Genomic DNA, 21,982 nt, shown 5'->3' on the forward strand with positions numbered 1-21,982 from the left:
CTGAATCTTTTTTTTTTCCAGAATTTTCATTTTGCAGGAAATTGATAAATTTTAGCTTTTTGTTCTGCTTCAGAACAATTTTTTTTTCTGAAACGTTGGAATTTCCAGTGGAACAGCAACCCCAGGTCCCAACCAGCTCCAAAATAAACCTCAGTTTTAGTAGGAAGAGAACCATAAACAACATTGCTTCAGGCACTCGAGGTCAAGGGCAGTACAGCAGTTATTTCAAGTTTCAGCCACAAATGAAACTGAAGAGGGGAATAATGAAATAAAAAGGAATTTATATCCCCATATAGTTTTTTGGTAAGCAGTTGACTTTACATCCTATCCTGCCAGCCTTTCTACTTCCTCCACATATAGATTTCTAGGACTCACTGGGTGAAATTCTGACTTCATTGAAATCAATGACAAAACACACCTCGATGTCATTGGGCCCAGAATTTCACCCATTGTGCCCGGCATTTGTGTTTCACTTCCAAAGGTCATCCTGAGCTGCAAAGGAAAAGGCAGGGCACAGTCCTGGTAAGGGCCAGGTACGGTTATGAAGGGCACCGATCTATAAGGACAATAGGAAGTCTGCCATTTAAATCACTGGTCTGGAGTTCAAGAGAGCAGCGTTCGGTTCCCTGCACCTGATTCCCTAGGTAACCTTGGACAAGCCATTTAATTTCCTCGGTTAAATGAGGATGATGGCCCTTAACTGCCTCACGGGGAAGCCTGTGACTGAGGCCAAGTTCGTTTGTGTCTGGACACTGTTTTGACGTCAGGAGGTGAGCAAAAGACTGTGATGAGTCTGGAAAGGGAAGCGAAAGTCAGCTCGGTCTGGGAAAGGACTCCGCGATTAGAAGGCCAGAGAGTGTTGCTGGCGACCACTTGGCCGGCTGCTCAGGACTCCAGGTAGAGCAGGTCAGGTCGGCTGCTCCTGAGGGTTTATACTTATCATGGCTGCAAATTGACATGGGGTCAGCAGGGCTTGAATTAGGATTGCCACCTGTCCAGGTTTTCCCTTTTCTGAGGTAGCTGTGCTGGGATGTCTGCCAGGGTGCTCAGTATACAGTTTTACGGGCTCAGGATCATCCCGGATATCCGGTATTTTTGTACCACCGAGGGGGGCGACCCTCACACAAACTGGGGCAGGGAAAGGGTTGTTTTCATCCCTTTGCCACCCCTAAGGGCCACGGGGGGTGGGGTGGAGGGTTTGGAAATTCTCCCCAGGCTGTATTGTGATTTCGGCTGGTCTTCCCTGCAGGGGCCCTGGGGCAGCCACAGCCAGAGAGCAAAGGGCCCTGCTGGGGCCGGATATGTGCCACAGGATGGGCCTTCAGCATCGATAACCTTGGCCTTCCACAGATCCCTGGTCATCCACCAGCTTTGGGGCCCAGCTGGGTGCCATACAAACATGCTTCCTGCCCCTTGCACAATCTAGGGCCTCGATCCTGCAAAGACATCCCATATTGGCAGATCCCTGAATTCATTGCAGGACTAGAGTCCATGACGACAATAAACAGACAGGATGGAGGAGAGGGAAGCAAAGTCAGTCCAGTACAAGTTTTACCTCAGCGTGCCTAGACGTTGTTTTTAATAAACAATTGCACAACAGTTACGTCTGACAGCCTCTCCTGAATTAGCCGCCTAATGACTTGTGAACATAATAATAACACGACCCCTCTATTTCAGGGATTTGGAGCATTGTAATAAACCCCAGGACAGCACCGTGTCCCCCGCTCCACGCCTGACAGCAAGGAAAATAATGAACGTGTCACATTCCATCCTTCATGAGGTTGGCAACAAAACTCGTGACGGTTTGCTAAGGATAAACTAGAGCAGGGGTCGGCAACCTATGGCACGCGTGCCAAAGATGGCACGCGAGCCAATTTTTAATGGCACGTGGCTGCCTGCTGGGACTCCGCGTGCCATTAAAAATCCTACCTTGACAGCGAAGGAGCAAAAAAGATTGAGTGTGACTCATTTATGAGGCTCTGAGAGCTGCTGTATCTTTTTAAACTGAGTTTGCATAGTGGGCAGGGCCGGATTAACCTTTTCTGAGCCCGGCACCAAACATATTTGTGGGCCTCAGTGGGAAACAATTGTAAAAGACAGGAGATTGACACAGAAGTTGTCTTTGGCACAGCACACAGCTGCACAGGTTTTATTTATGAAATGTACAAGGTTAAGTTGCAGATGGAGGCGGCTATGACTGGAATACCAGCAATGGTAGCCCTAGGGCAAAAAGAACACACAGCCATGTACATCAAATACATGATAAAAGAAAAAATACAGAATAAAACACAGTGAGTAAAACCAGCTAACAAAAGCCAAAGCTGGTCAAAACACCAGCCATGTGCTGCTCCCACCAAAAAGGAACCATCACACTCTCTCACCCTTCACATTTCTTACAGGAACTACCAGGGCTTGATTTACATTTTTGTATGAAATTGAGGCGGATGTAAAACATTTTAAAAATAAAAAAAAATATGAAAAGCTTTAATACATTTTATTTAGAGCATCATCATTCCTACTAGTCTCGCTTGGCCTTCCCTGCAGGCAGAGAGGCAGAGACTATGATCATGTAAGGGGACTGTTGCCCCCTTACTAACATTCAGTGGGGATGTTTGGTTGCTAGCTCCCAGCACTAAAAAGGGAGCGGTCGATGGGAAATCAGGAGCCTGAGACTGACAGTCTCCAGGAACAATGTGGAGAGGCCAGTGCTCCAGGTCAGCCTGATCGACAGGGCGGGCAGGCTAATCAAGGAGTCAGGAGGCCAGGGGGGGTCCCGTCCTCCGTGTGTGAGCTGGATTTGTCTGAGTCAGATGGAGTGGGGCCGAGCTAAGGAGAGAGCGGGGCCCCAAGCTAAGCTGATGGGAGCGGAGCTGCAGCCCAAAAAGCCAGAGCACAGCCCAGAGAGAGCAGCCCTGCCCTGGGAGCAGAGCTGCAGCAACCAGAGCCAGAGGGGCCAGACAAGCAGCCCAGGAAGCAGGTGAGAGCTGAGAGCAGAGTCACAGAAGCAGCCTGCAGAGCAGCCCTGCCCTGGGAGCAGAGTGGTAGCAACTGGAGCCAGAGAGGCCAGAGAAGCAGCCCAGGGAGCTGAAGGCAGAGCAGCAGCAGCAGCCGTGCTGAGGCAGAGTGGAGCTGGGGCTGGAGCAGTCCGGAGCTGGGTGCGGTGAGCAGCTGGGGAGAGCGAGGGGGACCCCGGGCAGTGGGCCCAGCGCAGGGAGATACCTCAGCCAAGAGGCCCTGCAGGCCAGACTGGGAGGGGGATCGTAACCCTGACAGGGCGGGGGTGACGCTGGAGAGAAGGGTCCTGCCACCCAGAGCCTGAGAGTGTGTGGCCACCGCCAGAGCAAGTGTCCGACCCACAGCATCCCTGCAGCACAGCCAGGACCTGAGAAGGAGGCCTGGGACCTACAAGGAACAGACTGTGAACTGCCCTGACCTTTCAGAGACACTGTTTGTGATGTTCCCTGCCACAGAGCAGGGTGATGTGTTTCCTGTAACCTTTCCCATTTTTCCTTATTCTTTTTTTAAATTAAGTGTTAATTAAATAACTTGTATTTGCTTTAAATTGTATGATGTGATCAGTGGGTCAGGGATGTGCGCAGTGCAGAGAGAGTACCCCGGAGTGGGGACACCCTAGCCCCTGTCCTAGGTGACCACAGCAGGGTTGGGGGTCGAGCCCCCTAGGAATCCTGGGCCCAGCCTTGTTGGGGTTACGAGGACTCTGCCAGACAGGAGAGTGGAAGGGGAGTCCTCAAGGGCAGCGAGGCCTCTGGGTAAAGGAAGTGGGAGCGAGGACTCAGATCCTTTCGCTAGCCCACTTCACCGGGGTAGTGCAGAAGCCAGGAAAGTTCCCCACAACAGCGGGACCATTCCCCCGCTTACAATCAGGACCAGCTGTGCCCTCAAAAAACCAGCCCAACCCTCCAAATTGGAGCACACCCACATCCTCTTGCACGGGACCTTGTCATTACCTCTGTGGAGTGTAGTAGTCTAGGATGGCCAAGAAGATTGAGGTTTTGAGGTAACTAGATCCTAATCCATTAACTCCTCTGAATTCAGGAATTTGCATTGTGTTCCATGATGAATAGGGCATTAGTGGAGCTCAGCACTCAAGAAAGTCTTGAATTGCCTGTACACTAATGCTAAGAGCCTGGGTAACAAACACGAGGGATTGGAACTGGTCATTTATGAGCATACATCTGATCTAGCTGGCATTACTGAAACCCGGTGGGATGATTCTGGAGTGTTAACATGAATGGTTATAACCTATTTAGGAAAGATCAAATGGGCAAAAGGGCAATCCTGCGTCCACTGATGCTAATAAAAGTGGCTGATGTCACCTGCATCACACCCAGGATTGCCAATTCATCTCTTCCCAATTCATCCCCAATAACGAGAGTCTAGCCTCCACTGGAGCCTGCGTGGCCATGGCCGTGGAAGCTCCAGGGCTTACGTGCACAACAGGAGAACAGGCTTTCCAGGGCTGTGATGGGACAGCCAAGTGCCGCCCACACTCTCCCATTATTTGGTGATGTGCCCCCGACCACGGCACGTAATGACACTGCTGCTGCTGGGTTGCAGCTGACAGCACCTTGCTCCTCCCATGGTGACAGTGGCCTCATTGCCAGACAACTAATGCACCAGGAGAGGATTAAGTTCCAACATGAAAATGGTGAATAGTTCTGTGTGCGAGACCTTCCCATTCTGTGGTCTCCGTCACATCTTTGTCATAGGTGGGTCTGATCTCCCCCCAAGAGCAGCTGTTCAGGGTAAGAGCAAGTTCCGTCCCTCCCTAGCCCTTCTAGGACAAGCAGCTGGAGCCTGGAGCATGGTAGGAGCTCCCAGCTGGGATGCCCCCATGCCTGCCCTTCCCCCTCCCCTACAATAACTAGATTTCACAGGGGAGATCTGCTTTCGCAGTCTGTGATGCATTTTTCACGGCCGTGAATTTGGTAGGCCCCTACCCATGAGGGGTAGGTAAGTTTGAGGCCTTGGTGCTTTGGTTGCCATTAAGCCAGACCCCAGGAAGGGTAAGAATTGTTTGGAATAGGCTGGGGAAGTAGCATCTGCCTGTACCCACTCTCCTAATTGTGGTATCCCGATCAGAGCTGGGGGGAACTTTTTGGCAAATAATAAACTTAGTGAAAAATACAATTTGGGGGGCACCAAAACTATTCGTGAATTTGGGTCAAATTCACGGATAGTTTCAGGCCAAAAAAACCCTGAAAACAAACATTGGAAATGGCGAAACGGTTCATTTTGGAAAACTCAAAATGAACCGTCCTGAAAATGTCCATTTACTTAGACTTTTCATTTCAAACTGTCGCTTCGAATTGACACTTGAAATGTTTTGTTTCAACTTGAATGATTCCTTTTCAGTTTTTCATTCAGTGAGAAAAAACAAAAAAATTCAGGTTCTGTTTGAAACAAATCGATTTTTTCCCCTGATTTTTTTGGCTCACTCCCCAGATCAAAAAGATCAGTTATTCGTTCAGCTCTAATCCTTATCCTTTCTGCAGGGTTACCAGCCTTTGAGTAGCATCACTCTGCCTGTGTTATTCATTCCTCCTGTCCTCTGGTTTAGCTGATGACTCTGGTATTTTGTTATGTTCTCCTCTCCCAGCTCAGGCCTGGCAGTGCTACGTGGGAGGGGGTGACAAATGCGAGATGCCTACCCAGTGTGCACCTCAGGATAAGTACTGTGTGAAAACACTGACGTCTAAGTTTGGGCATTACTCAGGCTCAGCTAGTAGTGACCAGCCAGGACTTCAGCCTCTCTGGTCTGCTTGCCGTAGGGTTGCCACTTTTCTAATTGCTGGTAACCAGACCCCCAAGGCCCTGCCCCTGCTCTGCCTCTTCCCCAAGGCCCCACCCCATCACTCACTCTCCCCCCCCCCCCATCACTTGCTGTATTCCCCTCCCCACCTGGGCTCCCTCTGCTCCTGGGGCTGGAAAGGGAGCTGCTGCAGCCTGACAAGGAGCCTTCCTGCAGTAGGAGGCAGCCCCGGCGTCCTCCCCACACCCTGTGGTCACCGGACTTTGGGTGTCCAGTCAGTACATCTGACTGGACACTGCCAGGTCCCCTTTTCGACTGGACTTTCCGGTCAAAAACCGGGCACCTGGCAGTGCTAACTGGCACCCAGACACAGAAGCCAAAAACTAGACTGTCCGGGTAAAACACAGACAGGTGGCAACCCTGGCTTACAGATATCCTCTAGCAGGACGCCACATCGTTATAAACAGTGCTTAGCCTTTGTCCTTTCCGTGGACATGGGGTTGAATTTCAGCTGGGATGCATTGTATACCCCCCCCCCCTTTATTCATACTCTTTCCTGCAAGAAACACAACTTTGGAGCAGATACCAAGGGCCTGATCTGGAGCCCACTGCCTGGGAGATTAGGCTCAGTGGAAAGACTCACATTTCAATGGGTTTTGCGTCAGACCCTAATATCCCAAAAGACTTCAGGCCCAGAGCCACAAAAGGCTGCCAGCTTCCATTGTGGCTCAGGGCCCGAGTGCCTGTGAGAGGCTAGTCAGTACTGCAGCGAGCTTTAAATCACAGGCTTTGAGAGGTCAGACTGACTAATGGCTGTATCCAGTCTTCTCTTGCGACAGCCCTGTCCCTGAACGGTTGTGTGGGAGACAGTGTCCTTGGAAAGCAGAAGAAACAGTTAATTGAGGCCTATCTGTTTCTGTGCTGCCAGAGCGACATCTGCAATAGTGACTACTATGGTTGTAACCGTGGAGACAGGCCAAGAATCAGCTTTGCTGTGATGGCAGTGGGGGTAGCACTTCAGCCAGCTTAATCTTTGCCTTCCTGTGGACTGGAATGTGATATGCCAGGAAACAGGTCACCCCCCTCCACCACCACCACCACATACACACACCAAGGGCCTGCTAGGGCTGCAGCAAACCCTCTGTACAACGCTTTGCTGCTAAAGATTGAGGAGAGCAAAGATTAATAAGACAAGGGCATCATGTGCAAAGTGTGGAAGTGCCCCCGGGGCCAGAGGACTGTCGCAGCCAAGGGGATGTAAATCTGATGATCCAATTCCAAATCTGATTGTATTTCATTAATGATAGTCTAGAAACCCCTGTACCAAGGATGTTTCTTTGGATGTCTTATTCCTGTATTGCTTCGCATCTCTGTGCTATTGGGAAAAGGGACAGTGTCTTCCTTTGTGTTCAAAACTGTGAGTGCTACTGGAGTCACTGTAATAAAGAGGAAGAGCCGTGGTGGCTGTTTCTCTTTCTTAGGGGAAGAATCCACCGTGAATAGCTCAAAGATCATTAAAAAAAGGTGACTGGGAGATTAGGCTCACATTTTTTAAAATGGCCACAAACTTTAGGTGCCTAACCCAAGACCCCCAGAGCCCTGATTTGAGAAAACTGCTGATCTGAAGGATTCAAAAATCATGAAATTGGCTTAAAAATCATGAGATTTTTTAAAAATGCATTTGGAGATATTTGCTTCCTGGAGCTTGAGCCTTTAGGCGCACCTGAGTCACTGTTTCAAGCTTTTCTTTATGCTGACATGAGAGCTAGAAACTTTCGTAAAAAAAAAAGAGAGAGAGAAAGCAAGCTGAGATTCTCATTCAATAACATGACTCCAGCAGCTGGGACTTTAAGAAACACATCAAATATCATGGGACTTGGGATAAAAACCCTGCAATTGGCAACATTGTTTTCAGAGGTGCCGAGAACCCACAATTCCAGCTGAAGTTGATGGGAGCAGCTGGTTCCCGGCACCTCTGACTATCACGTCATATTCTATTCTATTCAGGAAGCCTATGCATGTGGTGTCTGAGTGCCTTTGGCTGACGGAAGTTGGACATAAGCAGCACACCAGTGAGATGTTGCTGAGAAGAGATGGCAAGACTGAGACAGAACAACTCCCCCAGTATCTCCTGTTACAAACTATGAACACTTGCATTTGGAAAAAGCAGTGACGTTTTAGTAACACGAGGCCTCAGGTATCACTATGCCATGAACACTGGAGCCAGGGGATCAAGAGCGATGCAGGCACTTCCCTCAATATGCATTCACTTGCCAGGGTAAATCAAGAATAAGGACAGGGCTTTGTTCCTGGAGTTTGATTGTAGTGCTAATATGGGGCTAAATTGTCTACAAGATCTGCTCAGTGCAGGAGATGGGGTGTCAGAGAGTCTGTAACAGCACCCTGATTCTGGGGACTGCTCTGTGCCAAAACAAGGCGTGAGCTAGAGGACCCTTGGAGCCAGATCTCAAAGTTGGGGTTCAGTTGGCACAGAAGTTGGCTACTGCAGCTGAGAACTCCTTTCACTAGCAGGAATTCTCAGCTGGCTAGTTATGGCCAGAAGCTGGGTCTTCTCATGGGCCCCAGATCGAGAATCTGACCCATCATCTTTTTATGGCATGAAATTCCTCCAAAATCCAGTTTTGGTTGCACTAATTTGCATTAAGTGTTTTACCTTAACAAATGTCTTTTCCCAAACACGTTTTGGCAGCTGGCCTTTTACTCTGCCAGACATTGGCTTGATTTGTGGATTTAAAAAAAAATTTTTTTTGCTTTCTTATCAATCAATGAAAGCAGAACACAACTAGGGTGTGATCTCTACATAAGAGGGGATGTGTTCAGAATAATGTCAGAGCCATATCTTTCCATGACAGAAAGTTTACTTGCATAACCATGACATAGGTTGGGTGGAAGAGGGGAAACTGTTTCAGTTGCCATAGAGTGTGACTTACCTTTCTGCAGAGTTGAAAAAGGTCTGTGTGACTGATTCTCTTAACATTCCTCTGGTTCAAAACCCCCGTCCTATTAGACACAGATGAGAGGCGATGAAACCACAAAACAAATAGGATGTGATCTCAACAAAAAGGGGAGGCGTGTTCCTCAAACTTAAGAGTCATTAAACTTCTTCCATCCAAAAACCTGCTTAAATGAGATCAAATGTCAGGCATACTGATGAATCCACCCATACAGCACATATTGTTCTGGGCAATTTAATACCAGAAACCCAGTCAACCAATGCTTCCAATTCATTCTTTTCTGAATAATAAAACAGACGCAGTCAGTACATTTCCACTTTGCTATAAAGTTTGTGAAGTTCTCAGCTTGGCAAATGGGAAATCTGAGACATCCTGGAGCAGGGATATTGTACATAGTGAGGTCGGGGACACCACAGTCTTCTTCACTAGATAGTCTCGAAATGGAGACAATTACTGGACATTCATAACCAACATAATCAATAAAATGTTATCAAAATATTACAGTCCACTGAATTCACAGGAGAACAGTAGCTAAGAATTTACTGTAGATCATTCCAAAATTTCTTTCATAAGAATGGTGGGAATTGTAGTTTACACAACTTCAGTTAAAGCTAAGGAGCCTGAGTAGAGATATGTCAGAACAAGAAGCAATAGTCTCAAGTTGCAGTGGGGGAGGTCTATGTTGGATATTAGGAAACACTTTTTCACTAGGAGGGTGGTGAAGTGCTGGAATGGGTTCCCTAGGGAGGTGGTGGAATCTCCATCCTTAGAGGTTTTTAAGGTCAGACTTGGCAAAGGCCTGGCTGGGATGATTTAGTTGGGGTTGGTCCTGCTTTGAGCAGGGGGTTGGACTAGATACCCCCTGAGGTCTCTTCCAACCCTAATATTCTATCTATGATTCTATGTCAGTTTACACTAGCTGAGGATATGGTAGCTATTCTGAGAATAATTGAAGTCCTGACCCTTTTACTAGTCTAGTAACTAACATGATCCTAACCCAGGTTTCTAGCATAGCAGTTACTCTGATGAATGCTTTATTGTGTTAAACACTGGGTCCATATAATTTTAAACAATGACAACAAATGAGTGGCAGTGAATCCCCAGGAATTAATTCCATCTCAGAGTCCTGGTGACAACCTAAGGAATGAGAATTTAATAACCTTTGGGTGGGATTGTCTCCCTTCAGCTCAGCTATTATTTTCTATTTATAAAATGCACCCCACGGGAATCGGAATCAGACTGGCTAACGAAGGTTCCAGCTGCAAAGTTATCTGGCAGAGCTACACAACAGGACCTGTTAGCCAGTGGTTGCAAACGTGTAAGAAGAACACATTCAAAACAGGAGCACCCCGCCTTCCAGACAGAATGTATTAAGCACCAACATTGCACTCAGCATGATACAGGACATACAAGGAAGGCACAAGATAGACATAGAAAAGGCAGAACTAGCTGAGAAGACAGGGGAGAGTGGTAGTCTCTCAATTAGGTTTGGTAAGTACAACCCAACACTTTAAACTGCCCCTGGAAACCCAAAGGCAGCCAGTGCAGATCAATTGAATACGCTCAGGAGAAGATACTCCCTTTACCTGTAGGCCTCTGCATTCTGCACTAGATGATTTTATGTTAGTGATATGAATATTATTTGTACCTGATACTAAAGGCATTTCATAGCCTCGTCTTTTTTATCAGACCCAATGTGAGTTAACAGTTGACAGTTGGGTTCTCAAAGTTTCTGTTGAAGGATGAGGTGTCAAAGACGTTGGCATCAGCTGTGGTTTACAAAAAAAATCAAAGTTCAGTCCTCCTCATTTCAGCCACATCCAGCATCTCTGAGGCGTAAGGCACTGAGTTCAGGACCCGTTTTGGGAATCATTAGCAATCTGTGACTCTGGGCAGCGAATCAAGTTACAACCTTTATGTTGGATGGACACCCATTTTCTCCTCCCACCCCTCCAGGCCAAAGGAGATTTTGGGTCCTCATTTTTAAACGAGTCTCTCACTCCTCTCTCCAATGCCATGGATGCAATTTTTGCCCCCATGCCCCAGCCAGATGCCCAAGCGTTGAGACCTGCAGCTGCAATTAGTTGCAGAATTCTAGGTACAGATTTTTGTGAGTGCAAATTAGCATCTGCACAGTGGCCCTTTGAGTGTATTTTGGAGGCTCAACATGGAAAAGGGTTCGAATTTCACCAGCTATTACCATGGCCCCCATGCCCCTTGCTGGTCTCACATGGTCTGCCACTTCTCAAGGGCAAAAAGTGGGGAGGGAAATCTCTTGAGATTTAACCCCTTGTGGCCCACGGCTGCTGCCACTGCCTCTTAAAAGTCCCATCTGTCATTACAGAAACTGCTCAGGTGCCACTAATTGCTAAAGAAATGTCAACAAGGCCCAGAGGAAGTTGGAGATGCCTGGGATTAGATAACATGCACTTTGTTGTGAAGAACCAGGGGATGAATGGGGATCACACCTTGTTGCAAAGAAGGTGGACATAATTAGTTTAGCTATTGTCTGTCATTCAACCCCTTATTGTCTTTCCCAAGCAGCACGAAAAATCTAAAAAAAAATGTACAGCAAAGCGGGAGGTGGGGCCCTGTAATTAGAGATTTAATCCCTCTATGACTCAGACTTGCTTTTCCAGTACAGCTGGATCTCTGGGTGGGAGGGGGGAAAGAAATGGTCAGAAGTAGTAAAAGGAAAAACCCACCCAGAGGGTGCAATGATAAAGCTACCTGCGAGGAGCTCCAGGCTGCAAGGCGCTGCTCAAGATGAAGGGGCTTCTGTCTGTTCTGCTGGCTGCCCTTGTGTGCGTGGAGCTAGGTAAGATTCTGCTTTATTAACCAAGCCCTGATTTTGTGGTGGGGTAGGAAGGGTGAATGAAGGGACATCTGTGACAAAATGTCATTGACTTCAACTGCAGAAAGATCTGTCCCTGTGGGAACCTAGAATTCAAGTCATGGGTCATGGCCTGATGTGACAGAAGTGGTCTTTGCAGCCTGCCCAGATGTTTCAGAGCGTCTCTTACAAAAATAGTAAGTTTCAGGCTGGGATCCCTAACCCAGGATAGAGACTTTTAGCAGCTATCAATGGATGTCTCTCCAACTGATAGATATTACTTGGCTTTATGTGTGATTTCTTTCATCCGCTCTTGGCTCTGCCTTTGCCATGAGGCCTGATGCTTTAGAGGGTTTGTTGCTCTATCTTGTTCCCACGGGCTGGTGTTCTTCTCGCCTGACACAAACCCAGGAGTCTCTACACTCCTTTACACGCTCTGCTTCAGCTGTCTTCTCCAGCGGCTTGTTTCATGCACCGCGTGTGATTCATAGACACCCGGGCACTTAGAGATGGAAAGGATGGGCTCGGCCACCCAGTCAAGGTTCCCCGGCGGGACTGATTCGCACCACTGCCGTCTGGAGGCTGTTCCCCAGAACAAGAGACCTCAGCATAGGTGTAGTTTGACTTTTATATTTGGGGAGGGGGCAGCTTCAGTCAGGCCAATGGGGCCATACACAGGGAGGGAGGAGGGAATTCTGCACCTGCCCGAGGCTTGCAATTTGGGGGGGCAGCTCCCCCATGTCTCCCTAACTGTACCCAGGCCTTATGGTGGTTTTCAAGATGGCCTGCTGGCATTTCTCTTTGATTCACATTATTCCAGTGTACATCACTGGATGCACTGGTGCGCCGGCAACCTGTTCTTGCCACCTCCCTATCAGGGTCACCTGTGCCACCAGGGATGAGTTATGAGAGCACAATCCGTGTCGGTCAGGGTGGGTGGCCAAGCAGGAACTGCTATTGTGTCTGGTTGGGTGGGGGAAAAGTCCCATGTGAGCCAGCACAAGGACTTGAGTTGACACAATCCAACTCCCGTTCAGGTCAAGCATGTTCTTCTAAGGGCTGCCTCGCTATGCTGCCATCTCCATCCAGCTCAAGATGATGCCTGGGTTACCACGGGGCACAGAGCAGCGATTCCCTCATTCCCCCCCAAATAGGAAACAAACAACCTTATGCAAGCCACATTGTGACTGAATGTGCGACAGTCCCCGTTCTCTGCCCTCCTCGGGGGCTGCTGGCTACCCAGGAACCACAAGCGCGGCCTGCATCTGGTCTTCTCTGCTTCATTGTGACAAGGACAAATGGCCACTTTTTTGTGGTGATGGCTGGGCAAGCCCTGATCGGTGTAATGTTCGGGGGCATTATGGCCCAGATCCCAGCCTGGGAGATATGAAACCCTCAGGACTTCAGTGAGCGGGAATGCCTCGAGCGAGAACTCCTTCCTGTCAGGGAAATTCATGTAGCATCTGTACGGCGGCCGGGGCCACCCTGCTGATGGCTGGAGATTTCCATCTGTTCTTATCCAGACTAACAGGAGCCACCATATTGTGTCCCAGGAGCCTTCCTCTTCACTCCCTTCCTCCTCCCGCAGTGGGCTCAGGGGAAGGAGGAGAGTCCAGTTCCCTCCCCTCCTGCGTCTCTCAGAGAAGCCATTGAGCTTTCGTCATCTCTATCCGCCCTTCCGGGGTCATGGACCTTCTCAGTCCTTTCTCCCACCCTACAAGGTCCCCTGTTTCTCTTACTCCTGACAGCCTATTTCTCCCTCCCCCGTTCTGGCTCGCCCCCTCCACTTGGCACCCCCATCCCCACTACGGCAAAAGTGTCTCCCATTTGTGGCCCTGGTTTTCTGTGCGTCCCCCCCAGTGCTGGCCCCCCCTTTGTGTATGTGTGTCCCTCCCGTTAAGTTCCTCCTCCCCTATCTGTACGTCCCCTCTCTTTTGCCCCCTCCCTCTTTCCTGGGTAGCCCCTCATTTTGGCTCTCTTTGTTTGCGTTCCTTCTCCATGTTGTTGTTTGAGGGCAGGCAAGGAAATTAGATCTGTGACTGCTTCCCGGGCAGGGAGGAGTATTAGGGGGTGGGGAGACCGGGGGAAGAGGGGTTTGGGGCTTCAGTGAGGGGAGGGGGATGATGATGAGGGGGCTAAATGGGGACGGGTGGAAGGGGAGGGGAGGGGAGAGTTTGAGGTCTCAGGTGAGGGCGGCATGGGGCTTAGGGAGAGTGTGATGGGGTGGGACAGTGGGAAGGGGGACAAGGGGGTGAGTGGCAGGGAATTGGGGGAGAATAGGGGCAGGAGGGCACCTGTCAGCCTCACAGTCTCCTCCTCCATGTGTGTGCCCAGACCTGGGGGGCTCTCGCCCCTCTAGGGGCATCTGAACCCCTCCCTCTCCCTCCCCTGCTCATATGAGCCGGGACATGGGAACCTTGCCCCGCTGGGGGTCTCGGCGCCCCGCTCGCTGCCCTCTGTGTGTGTGCCAGGATGGGGGGCATGTGCCCCTCTACAGGAGCTGGGCTCTTGCCCCTGCCCCGCTCAGGTGACCTGGCTTGGGGTGGGCTTGCCCTTTGGGGAGGCCCCCAATGTGACCCAGGATCCGGGGGAGCCCTGCCCCTTTGGGTGGGGAGCTGAGGACAGGCATCCTTCATGCATATCGCTGGCCTTAAAGCACTCAGGAGGGGGAAGGGAACAGCCACTGAGAAGGAATGGAGCCGTTCCCATGCCTCAGAGCTAGTGTTGCAGGTTGTATCATCTCCCTGGCGAGATCAGCAGAGACCATCCCATTGAGAGGGAAAGGGCCACTTCACACCTTTCAGAGGTGCCTGGGCTGCAGGTGGAGGTGCAGAGGAGCCCTTCCTCTCCAGGGTCTCGTCTTCCTGTTTAAAGGACAGTGCTTCTCAGTGCTCTAAAATCTGCATGCTTGCATGGATTTTCTTGAAATTTGCTGTGCCTCCTGGAAGTGAAAAGTAGGGCTACTGACCCAAATTTGAGGTCAATTGAGGAAGGGGTTCTGCAGATATAAACTCCCTCCCTAGCCCTTTTTCAAAAAGTTCCTAGGGGTGTGTGTGTGTGTGTTGTTTTGGGGGTTTGTTGGGGTTTTTTTATTGCATGGAGCTAGAGATTGACCTACTGCCGCAATGCAGGTCAAAAGTCTCAATCGGTTTTTACCCATGACAATGCATGGCACCCCCCATGTCTTTGGGGCATCTGCACTGTGAGTGGTATTTAAGAACAGGTTCACGTCTTCACTTGCACAGCTGTGCAGTCTGGAAGGATTACAGGGTGCCTGTGCCAATCCATCAAACAAACACGGGAGGTTTCCATGCAGACACTTTAAGCTTGTGTAACCCACAGCCTCCTGGGTGTGGTGTTCTGTCCCATATAGTGGCATCGAGACCACTTAGAGAGAGATAAAATGAGTCTGCTCTACACATACTGCTCATGCGGTAGAGCAGGGGTGGGAAATAATTTCCCCGGGGGGGCCATGCCAGAAGTTTTGGTAAGTTGTCATGGGCTGCACATTTCTACTGTATTAATGGAGAGGGTGCAGGGTCTGGGAGGGAGTTTGGGTACAGGAGGGGGCTCTGGGCTGCTGCAGAGTGTTGGGGTGCAGGAGAGCGTGCGAGGTGCAGGTTCTGACCGGGAGGCACTTACCACAGGCAGCTCCCGGCCGGTGGCGCAGCAGGGCTCAGGCAGGCTGCCTGCATGCTGTGGCCCCATGCCGTTACCGGAAGCGGCTGCTGCTGGCACGTCTCTGCACGCCCCGTGGGGGGAGGGGGGCAGCGGATCTCTGTGTGCTGCCCATGCCTGCAAGCACTGCCCCCACAATCACCGCCCCCGCAACTCCCATTGGCCGATTTCCCGTCCCCGCCAGGAGCACCCAGAGACATGCCAGCAGCATCTGGGCACTTCTGGGAGAAATGTGTTGTTTCGAATAGTCACTACTATAACCTGTAACACTGGGTTTCTGGTATGATCTCAGGTCCCTGAACTTCTATAAACAGAAGGAAGGGATGCAAAGAGATTTCAAGTTTGTCTTCTTCAGGCCACGTCCCTTCATATGCATCCCAGGCATCATTATTGACTCACCTCTGATACTTGTCACTTCAATAATAATTTTGCTTTCCAGAAACAAGCATTTCAGCAAAATAGAATACAATATTTGAACAGAAAAAGGGTTGCGAATTCTAAATCCGTGGGTTTTAGTCCAATGAATAATATCAGAGGGGTAGCCGTGTTAGTCTGGATCTGTAAAAAGCAACAAAGAGTCCTGTGGCATCTTATAGACATATTGGAGCATAAGCTTTCATGGGTGAATTCCCACTTCGTCAGACGCTGAGGAAGTTGGTATTTACTCATGAAAGCTCATGCTCCAATACGTCTGTTAGTCTATAAGGTGCCACAGGACTCTTTGTTGCTTATTCCAGTGAATGTTCATGAATATTTTTGGCAGTATTTGCCCAGTTCTAGTTAGTATAGAAATCATCCTCAGATGATCATCCATCAAGCCACACGTCTTTAAAGAAAACAGCAACAGTGTCAATTTCTGCCTGTGGATGTGAGCAGATGTCTCCCATCGAAGTCAGTGTGAGCTCTGGGCTTACATGTGATGACAGTATCTTGGCCCATCATTTACAGAAATGACACGACAACGGGGTATAACTGTGGGGACCAGCTGCTATTGTTACCTAAGGATGCTGGGTGTGGTTGGAGCGTTCAAATGGCCACCCTTCATAGAACAACACAGCTGGATCTGAATGCTGATCCAGCAGAGAGCTGCCTCAGATCTGAATGCTGAGCAGAGCAGCGAGCAGCATGTGGTAGCTAGGAGCAGACTTTGCTTTGTTAGGTGAATAATATGCTAAGAAGAAAGGCGTTTATTTGTTTAACACAAGCTCACCTTGTGTTAATGTGGAGGACACCGCAATAACTAGCTGTGTCGGCCCTTGTCTACTTGACGTGAGTAAAATCTACATGTTGCAGGTATTTTCTAAGATGCCACCCATCCTGCTGCCCAAGCACCCAATGCAGAGACAAGCGATGGATGATCCATCACTGTCTAAGCTAAGGTGGGCAAAGCTGGTCAGAGCTCATGCCAGTTTGATGCTGTGTGTTCAATAGTGACTTTTGTTGCCTCTACCCGTGACTGTTATGTGTTTTCTATGAACAGTTAGGGTTCAGTCTCTCTCCTGTTCAGAGAGAGGAGTGGCTTTACAGCTCCCACCCTAGCTGATTCCAGATGTTTTAATCTGTGGGTCTCTCTGGAGGACCTTTCCCCCTTTTTCAATAAAGCCCCATTATTTGGCTGTATCTATTTTCATAGGATTATTTCATTCCATTTCCAACCATGCTCTAAACTGCACAGCACCCTGAGCGTCTGGCCAGGCAGGGCCCCTTTACAAATAAAACAATAACAATACACTAGTCGTTAGCTTAGCCACCAATATTTGATGACATCTTGCTAACCCAAAGGACATTAATTTAAACGTACGGTGCACGCTGTCAGGGCCTAAATCTTATTGCTATTAAGATCCCTATATACTTCCCCGTTACTGACTCAGAGAAAGGAAAATCCTGTCATGTTTACTCCGCTGGTAGCTAAGAGGGTAGAAATGAAGGCCACTGGCAGAGCTACTGCTCTAATGCTGAGTTTAGTGCTTTGCTAAATACGGGAGCTGTATAATTTAATTGTCAAAGAGAACAGCCAGAGCACAGTAAGCACCGCAGAGTGACCACCTCTACATTAGAAAGCCTGAGGGAGCAGCTGGGTCCAGTTTTCTAAGGGATCTTTTGGCGGGTCTAACTGGGGTGGAATTAGCTTCCCTTCAGCTTGTTTGGGCTCTGCCCTCATTTATAAAAGCCTCAGGTTAGAAGCTGGGGGCTTGGTTGGTTGGTTGGTTTTCAGAGGGCCCTTCTCCTTAGAGGAAGTTTATCTAGCAAGTGCTTTCCAGAGTTGTTTCCTCCTGGTCGAAGGACTTGCTTCTGGTATAATACTTGTCCTGTGTTTAAATGTTTAACTTTTTTAAATAATGTGAGACCCACTTTTGGATGCGGAACAAACGGCTCAGCACCGAATAGTCCTAGCCTGGGGCCGGCCTGACTTCCCTCAGACCCACGCAAATCCCATGGGCCTATTCTAGCTCTCCACAATGAGATCTTACCCAGCTGCCCCAAGGACGCTTCTGTGGTCAGCGCTGACCACTGCTTAGCACTGGAGAAAGTGCAAAATAGAACCAGCCCCTGACCCAAAGAGCTTATAGGCTGAGGGTCTGATTCTCACTTACAAGAAGGCTCCTTTATGCTATTTATAAGGTGTCTTTACACCACTCTGGTGCAGACATGCCAAACCCGTGAAAAAAAACACAGAAATTGGGCTTGTTTTTGGCTGAATTGGTTTGTGAGTTGCTTGTTGGCTTGTAGCGTCTTTTTTTTTCTTTTTTTTTGATCGGCTCCCGGCAAGCCGGGGCAATGGGGGGAGAGAGTCAGGGGTGCACAGCTGGCCCCCCCCAGTCCCAGACTGCACGCCGGGGGGGATCGAGGCACAGAGCGTTGGGGATCTTAGGGATTGGCTTGTCCTGGCCTTGTTTTGAAATGGGATTAGCTTGATTTTTGGCTTAGTGTGAAAGTCGGGGGGCTTATTTACCACGCGAGAGTTGGCAACTGCTCTGGAGCTATAAAGGGGATGAGCACAGGGACTCTAGTGTAAATCTAAATCACAATCAGGCCTCAGGCGTGACCGGCCCACCAGTGGAATGATCTCTGTGTAAATCACTTCAGCCTGTCCATTATTCTGGATCTGGTTAGCTGGCTGAGGTTTCTGCCCCTCGGATAACTGTGTGAGACAGGTCGGATTAGCTAATTGTTACACAGCCGACAGACAAACCTCTTCGAAATGATGCTCTCCAAGGGCTGGATTAACCTCTGATACCCGCATGCCTGGAGGCAGTTTAAGAGTAGCCTGGCGTGACACCGAAGACATGGCATGTGGATTTTGCAGCATGCCCCTCCATACATCAGACAAGATGTATAGGGAACTGTCGGGTCCTACAGCACCACATTCTGAGAACTACCTTAGGGGAGTGGCGCTAACTAGAGGCGCTAGTGGTTGCCCTAACAGGGGTGATCTGGAAGGGCAGACAGCACCTGTTGCTCCTCATTTTGCAACCCCGTTTTGTTCCTCTTTGCAGCCCACGCCTTGCAGTGTTACACATGCCTGGAGCCGATGAGCACCTCCCTATGCATGACCATCAGCAACTGCTCCACGGATGACGTTGTGTGCAAGACAGTAATGTACTCCCGAGAGGAAGGTAAGGAAGAGACTCCCGGAGGGAGAAGCCTGTGCTCAAATGTAGGGAAGGGAAGAACGTCCATCCAGCCCCAACCCCAGGGATCAGAGTTCCCCTGGGATTGCTAGCGATGGACCCAGGCTGCAACACGGGTACTTGGGAGCAGTGGATCCTAGTCTTGGCTCTGCCATTGACTCAGTTGGACTCACGTTGGGTGAGGTCCAGATCCACACAGGCACTTAGGCATTGTTACGCTCAGCATCATGGCGCGTAACTTTTAGTGCCCTGGCAAATCACAGGAACAGTCCTGGGAGCCACGAAGCCTGAGTTAGGGACCTAGGCTCCTGTACAATGAATAGGGAGAGACAGCCACCTTAGACTGCGATTCACAAAAGCCGGCACGCTAGGTGGGGACACACCTCTAGCCAATGGGAGAGGCTGATTTGCTAAGTCCCACCCCTCTCAGCAACAGGGGCAGGGAGGCATCTCTGTCTGCTAGTGATTTGCAAATGGGAACCAACTGCAGCTTAGGCTCGGGGGGGGGGGGGGGGGTTCTTGCAGGAATGGGTTAGGTGCCTGCTCTGTGCCACACAAAGCATCAGGTGGTTAGAGCACTTGCCTGGGCATATGGGAGACCTAGGTTCAATTCCCCTCTCTGCCACCAGGGGAGAAAGGTCTCCCACCTCTCAGACGATGCTCTAACCCCTGAGCTCTGGGGCATCCCAACAGGGACAGCGTCAATCTCCCCTGTTGTGGATAAATAATGAAAGAGTGATGGGAGCTGGTGGACTGGAGCCTATGTCTCCCACCTCCCTGGTGGGTGCCTGAATCACTGGGCTCTTAGGAGCCTAAACTGGACCCCGTGACTTCAGAGCATTCTTGGCACCTCTCCGGACGGGGCCTGCATTGGCCCATAGCTGAGCTTTGCCTAGTAAGGAGACACTTTTCCAGAGAGAGGAGATGGGGCACAGGGATACCTGCTGCGCTAGGATTGGCAGCGATTAGAGATGGGATGTCGTATCTGCAGGGAGACAGGTGACACACAATGCACCCAGGCTTAGGTAAAGCCAGGGGCATGCGCCAGGTATCCCTGCTTAGCTTGTGGCTGACCCAGTGGTGTACGTTCACCGAGCCAGAGGGAGACACGCAGGAAGGACACCAGAGATGGGTCAGCGCCCAGAGAGACAGAGATAGATCGCCAAGGAACGTACGTAGGGCATTCTCTACGTAGGAGACCAGCAAAAGGTTGGTTTGTTTTAGCTCCCAGCTAATCCAACCCCTGAAGCTTTTTGGAATTGGAGCTGGAATCCAATGGGATAGATGTTCAGTGCTCCCCACAGGGCTGGAACTTGCCCCCACCCCAATCCTCCCTTTAATACCCTTTTCTTCTCTCTTGCTTTGAAATGTTGTAGTTTACCCCTTCGTGGGCGACTCAACCGTCATCAAGTCGTGTGCTCCGAAATGCATCCCGTCCGACGTGGATGACATTGGGAGCTCTCGCCCCACCTTCTGCTGTAACTCTGACTTGTGCAACGTGGATGGGGCGGTCAGCATACAAATCAGCTACATGGTGATGGGGATTTCAGCCAGTTTCCTCTGCGTCCTCCTCAGAACTGGGCTGTGAGGAGCCGGGCAGGTGAAGCCTTTACTCCCAGAGCACCACCCAACAAGCCCCAAGCCCCTCTTGGCTGCGCTTGCCATCTGCATTCCCAATGGGTGGCCTTGGACACTTGTAGGAAGATGCTTCTTCACTTTCTTAGACACGCTGGCCTCTTGGAAAGATGTTATCTCTGCATTCCTGTCCCTGTCGATAAAGGGACCTGGCTCAGGAATGCCCAGTCAGACAATCTCTCTACCAGCTCCTTGCTAAATTAAATTAAATGCTAATCTGTACTGGAATGTTTTTGTTGTGTCAATTAGTTGCGGAAAATACCACGGCACACCCAGTTACTCAAGGCCAAACTATTCGAATTAAGTGCATGACCATTGTGACCAACACCCCTAGCAAATGGCTATTTCACACACCCCTGTTCTACAGACATCATTGCTAAACAACCAGTCTGGGGTGAAATTCACCTGAATGCAGTGAGCCAGTGCAACCCCTCGGCACCGTAGCTTTTGTGCTGGCCCTTTACACAGAGTAAATTTCATTCTCAGTGCATGATGAGTAAGGGGTCTCTGGCCTAGCTCTGAAGGACATGGCAGGAGTCTAGGCTTGATGTGTCAATGATCTGATCTAGGTGGGTGAAATTCTTTTGTGCTTTTGTGTCCCTGTTTAAGAGGAATAATAATGAGCAGGAATTAATTGCTTAATCAACCGTAATAATTAAAGTTATTTATAGGTCAACTTTTCTCTGCTGAATTCTACTAGAGGATTCTTTTTTGACCTTCAATTCTGGCTTGAAATGCTATTTAGGCAACAAGTGAAGGGAGTTCCATCTCAGTTCTAAGCTGCGCACTCTGCAGCGCGTGCATAAGACTTTGTGGGACTTAAGCAATGCGGTTAAGTGCTTTGCTGAATCAGGGCTTTATTTCAGAGTCTGGTTTGGGAATCCCTGACATTGTTGTCTCTTTCTTTATCTCCATCTCTGCTCCCTCCCAGTCCCTTAGCTCTGACCTCGTCTGTCCTGTCACGTCATCTCAACAGAGCTGGTGGGACAAGAGCCTTCTCCCCTGCAGCTGATGCCTTCTCTAATAGCTTCCTACCATCTCAGGGTTGGAAAGGACCTCAGGAAGTATCTAGTCCAACCCCCTGCTCAAAAAGCAGGACCAAAGCAGGACCCAGACAGATTTTTACCCCAGCTCTCTAAATGGCCCCCTCAAGGATTGAACTCACAACCCTGGGTTTAGCAAGCCAATGCTCAAACCACTGAGCTATCCCTCCCCGTTAATGTCAAGTATCCATTGAAAAAGGTCCCTTTCCCTGGCCTCTCCTCCCTCCCCAATTTATTGGGAACAGTTATTTAATTCCTTAGTACGTGGTGAGGAAAGAGCAGGCATGAATGATGGGCTTCAAAATAAAGCAATGGCAATGGATCGCATTAACTCATGAGCCAGTGGCAGTGCTCTGCATTGACGCTCGTGGGTTGGTCGGTGCACACCCCTTTCACTCCAGAGGTGTTCCCTC

At 49.7% G+C, this 21,982-nt stretch overlaps 1 protein-coding gene across 1 annotated transcript; it reads left to right on the forward strand.

The window, feature by feature from the left end:
- Positions 1-11,514: 11,514 nt before the first annotated feature.
- On the forward strand, positions 11,515-20,607 carry LOC123365056 (ly6/PLAUR domain-containing protein 2-like). Its single transcript, XM_045007682.1, has 3 exons — positions 11,515-11,566; positions 18,757-18,876; positions 20,268-20,607. Exons 1-3 carry the CDS (start codon positions 11,515-11,517, stop codon positions 20,477-20,479), a joined length of 384 nt encoding a protein of 127 aa, XP_044863617.1. The 3' UTR covers positions 20,480-20,607.
- Positions 20,608-21,982: the final 1,375 nt, after the last annotated feature.

This window comes from Mauremys mutica, chromosome 2 (genome assembly GCF_020497125.1).
Source record: "Mauremys mutica isolate MM-2020 ecotype Southern chromosome 2, ASM2049712v1, whole genome shotgun sequence".
Classification (NCBI taxonomy): domain Eukaryota; kingdom Metazoa; phylum Chordata; order Testudines; family Geoemydidae; genus Mauremys; species Mauremys mutica.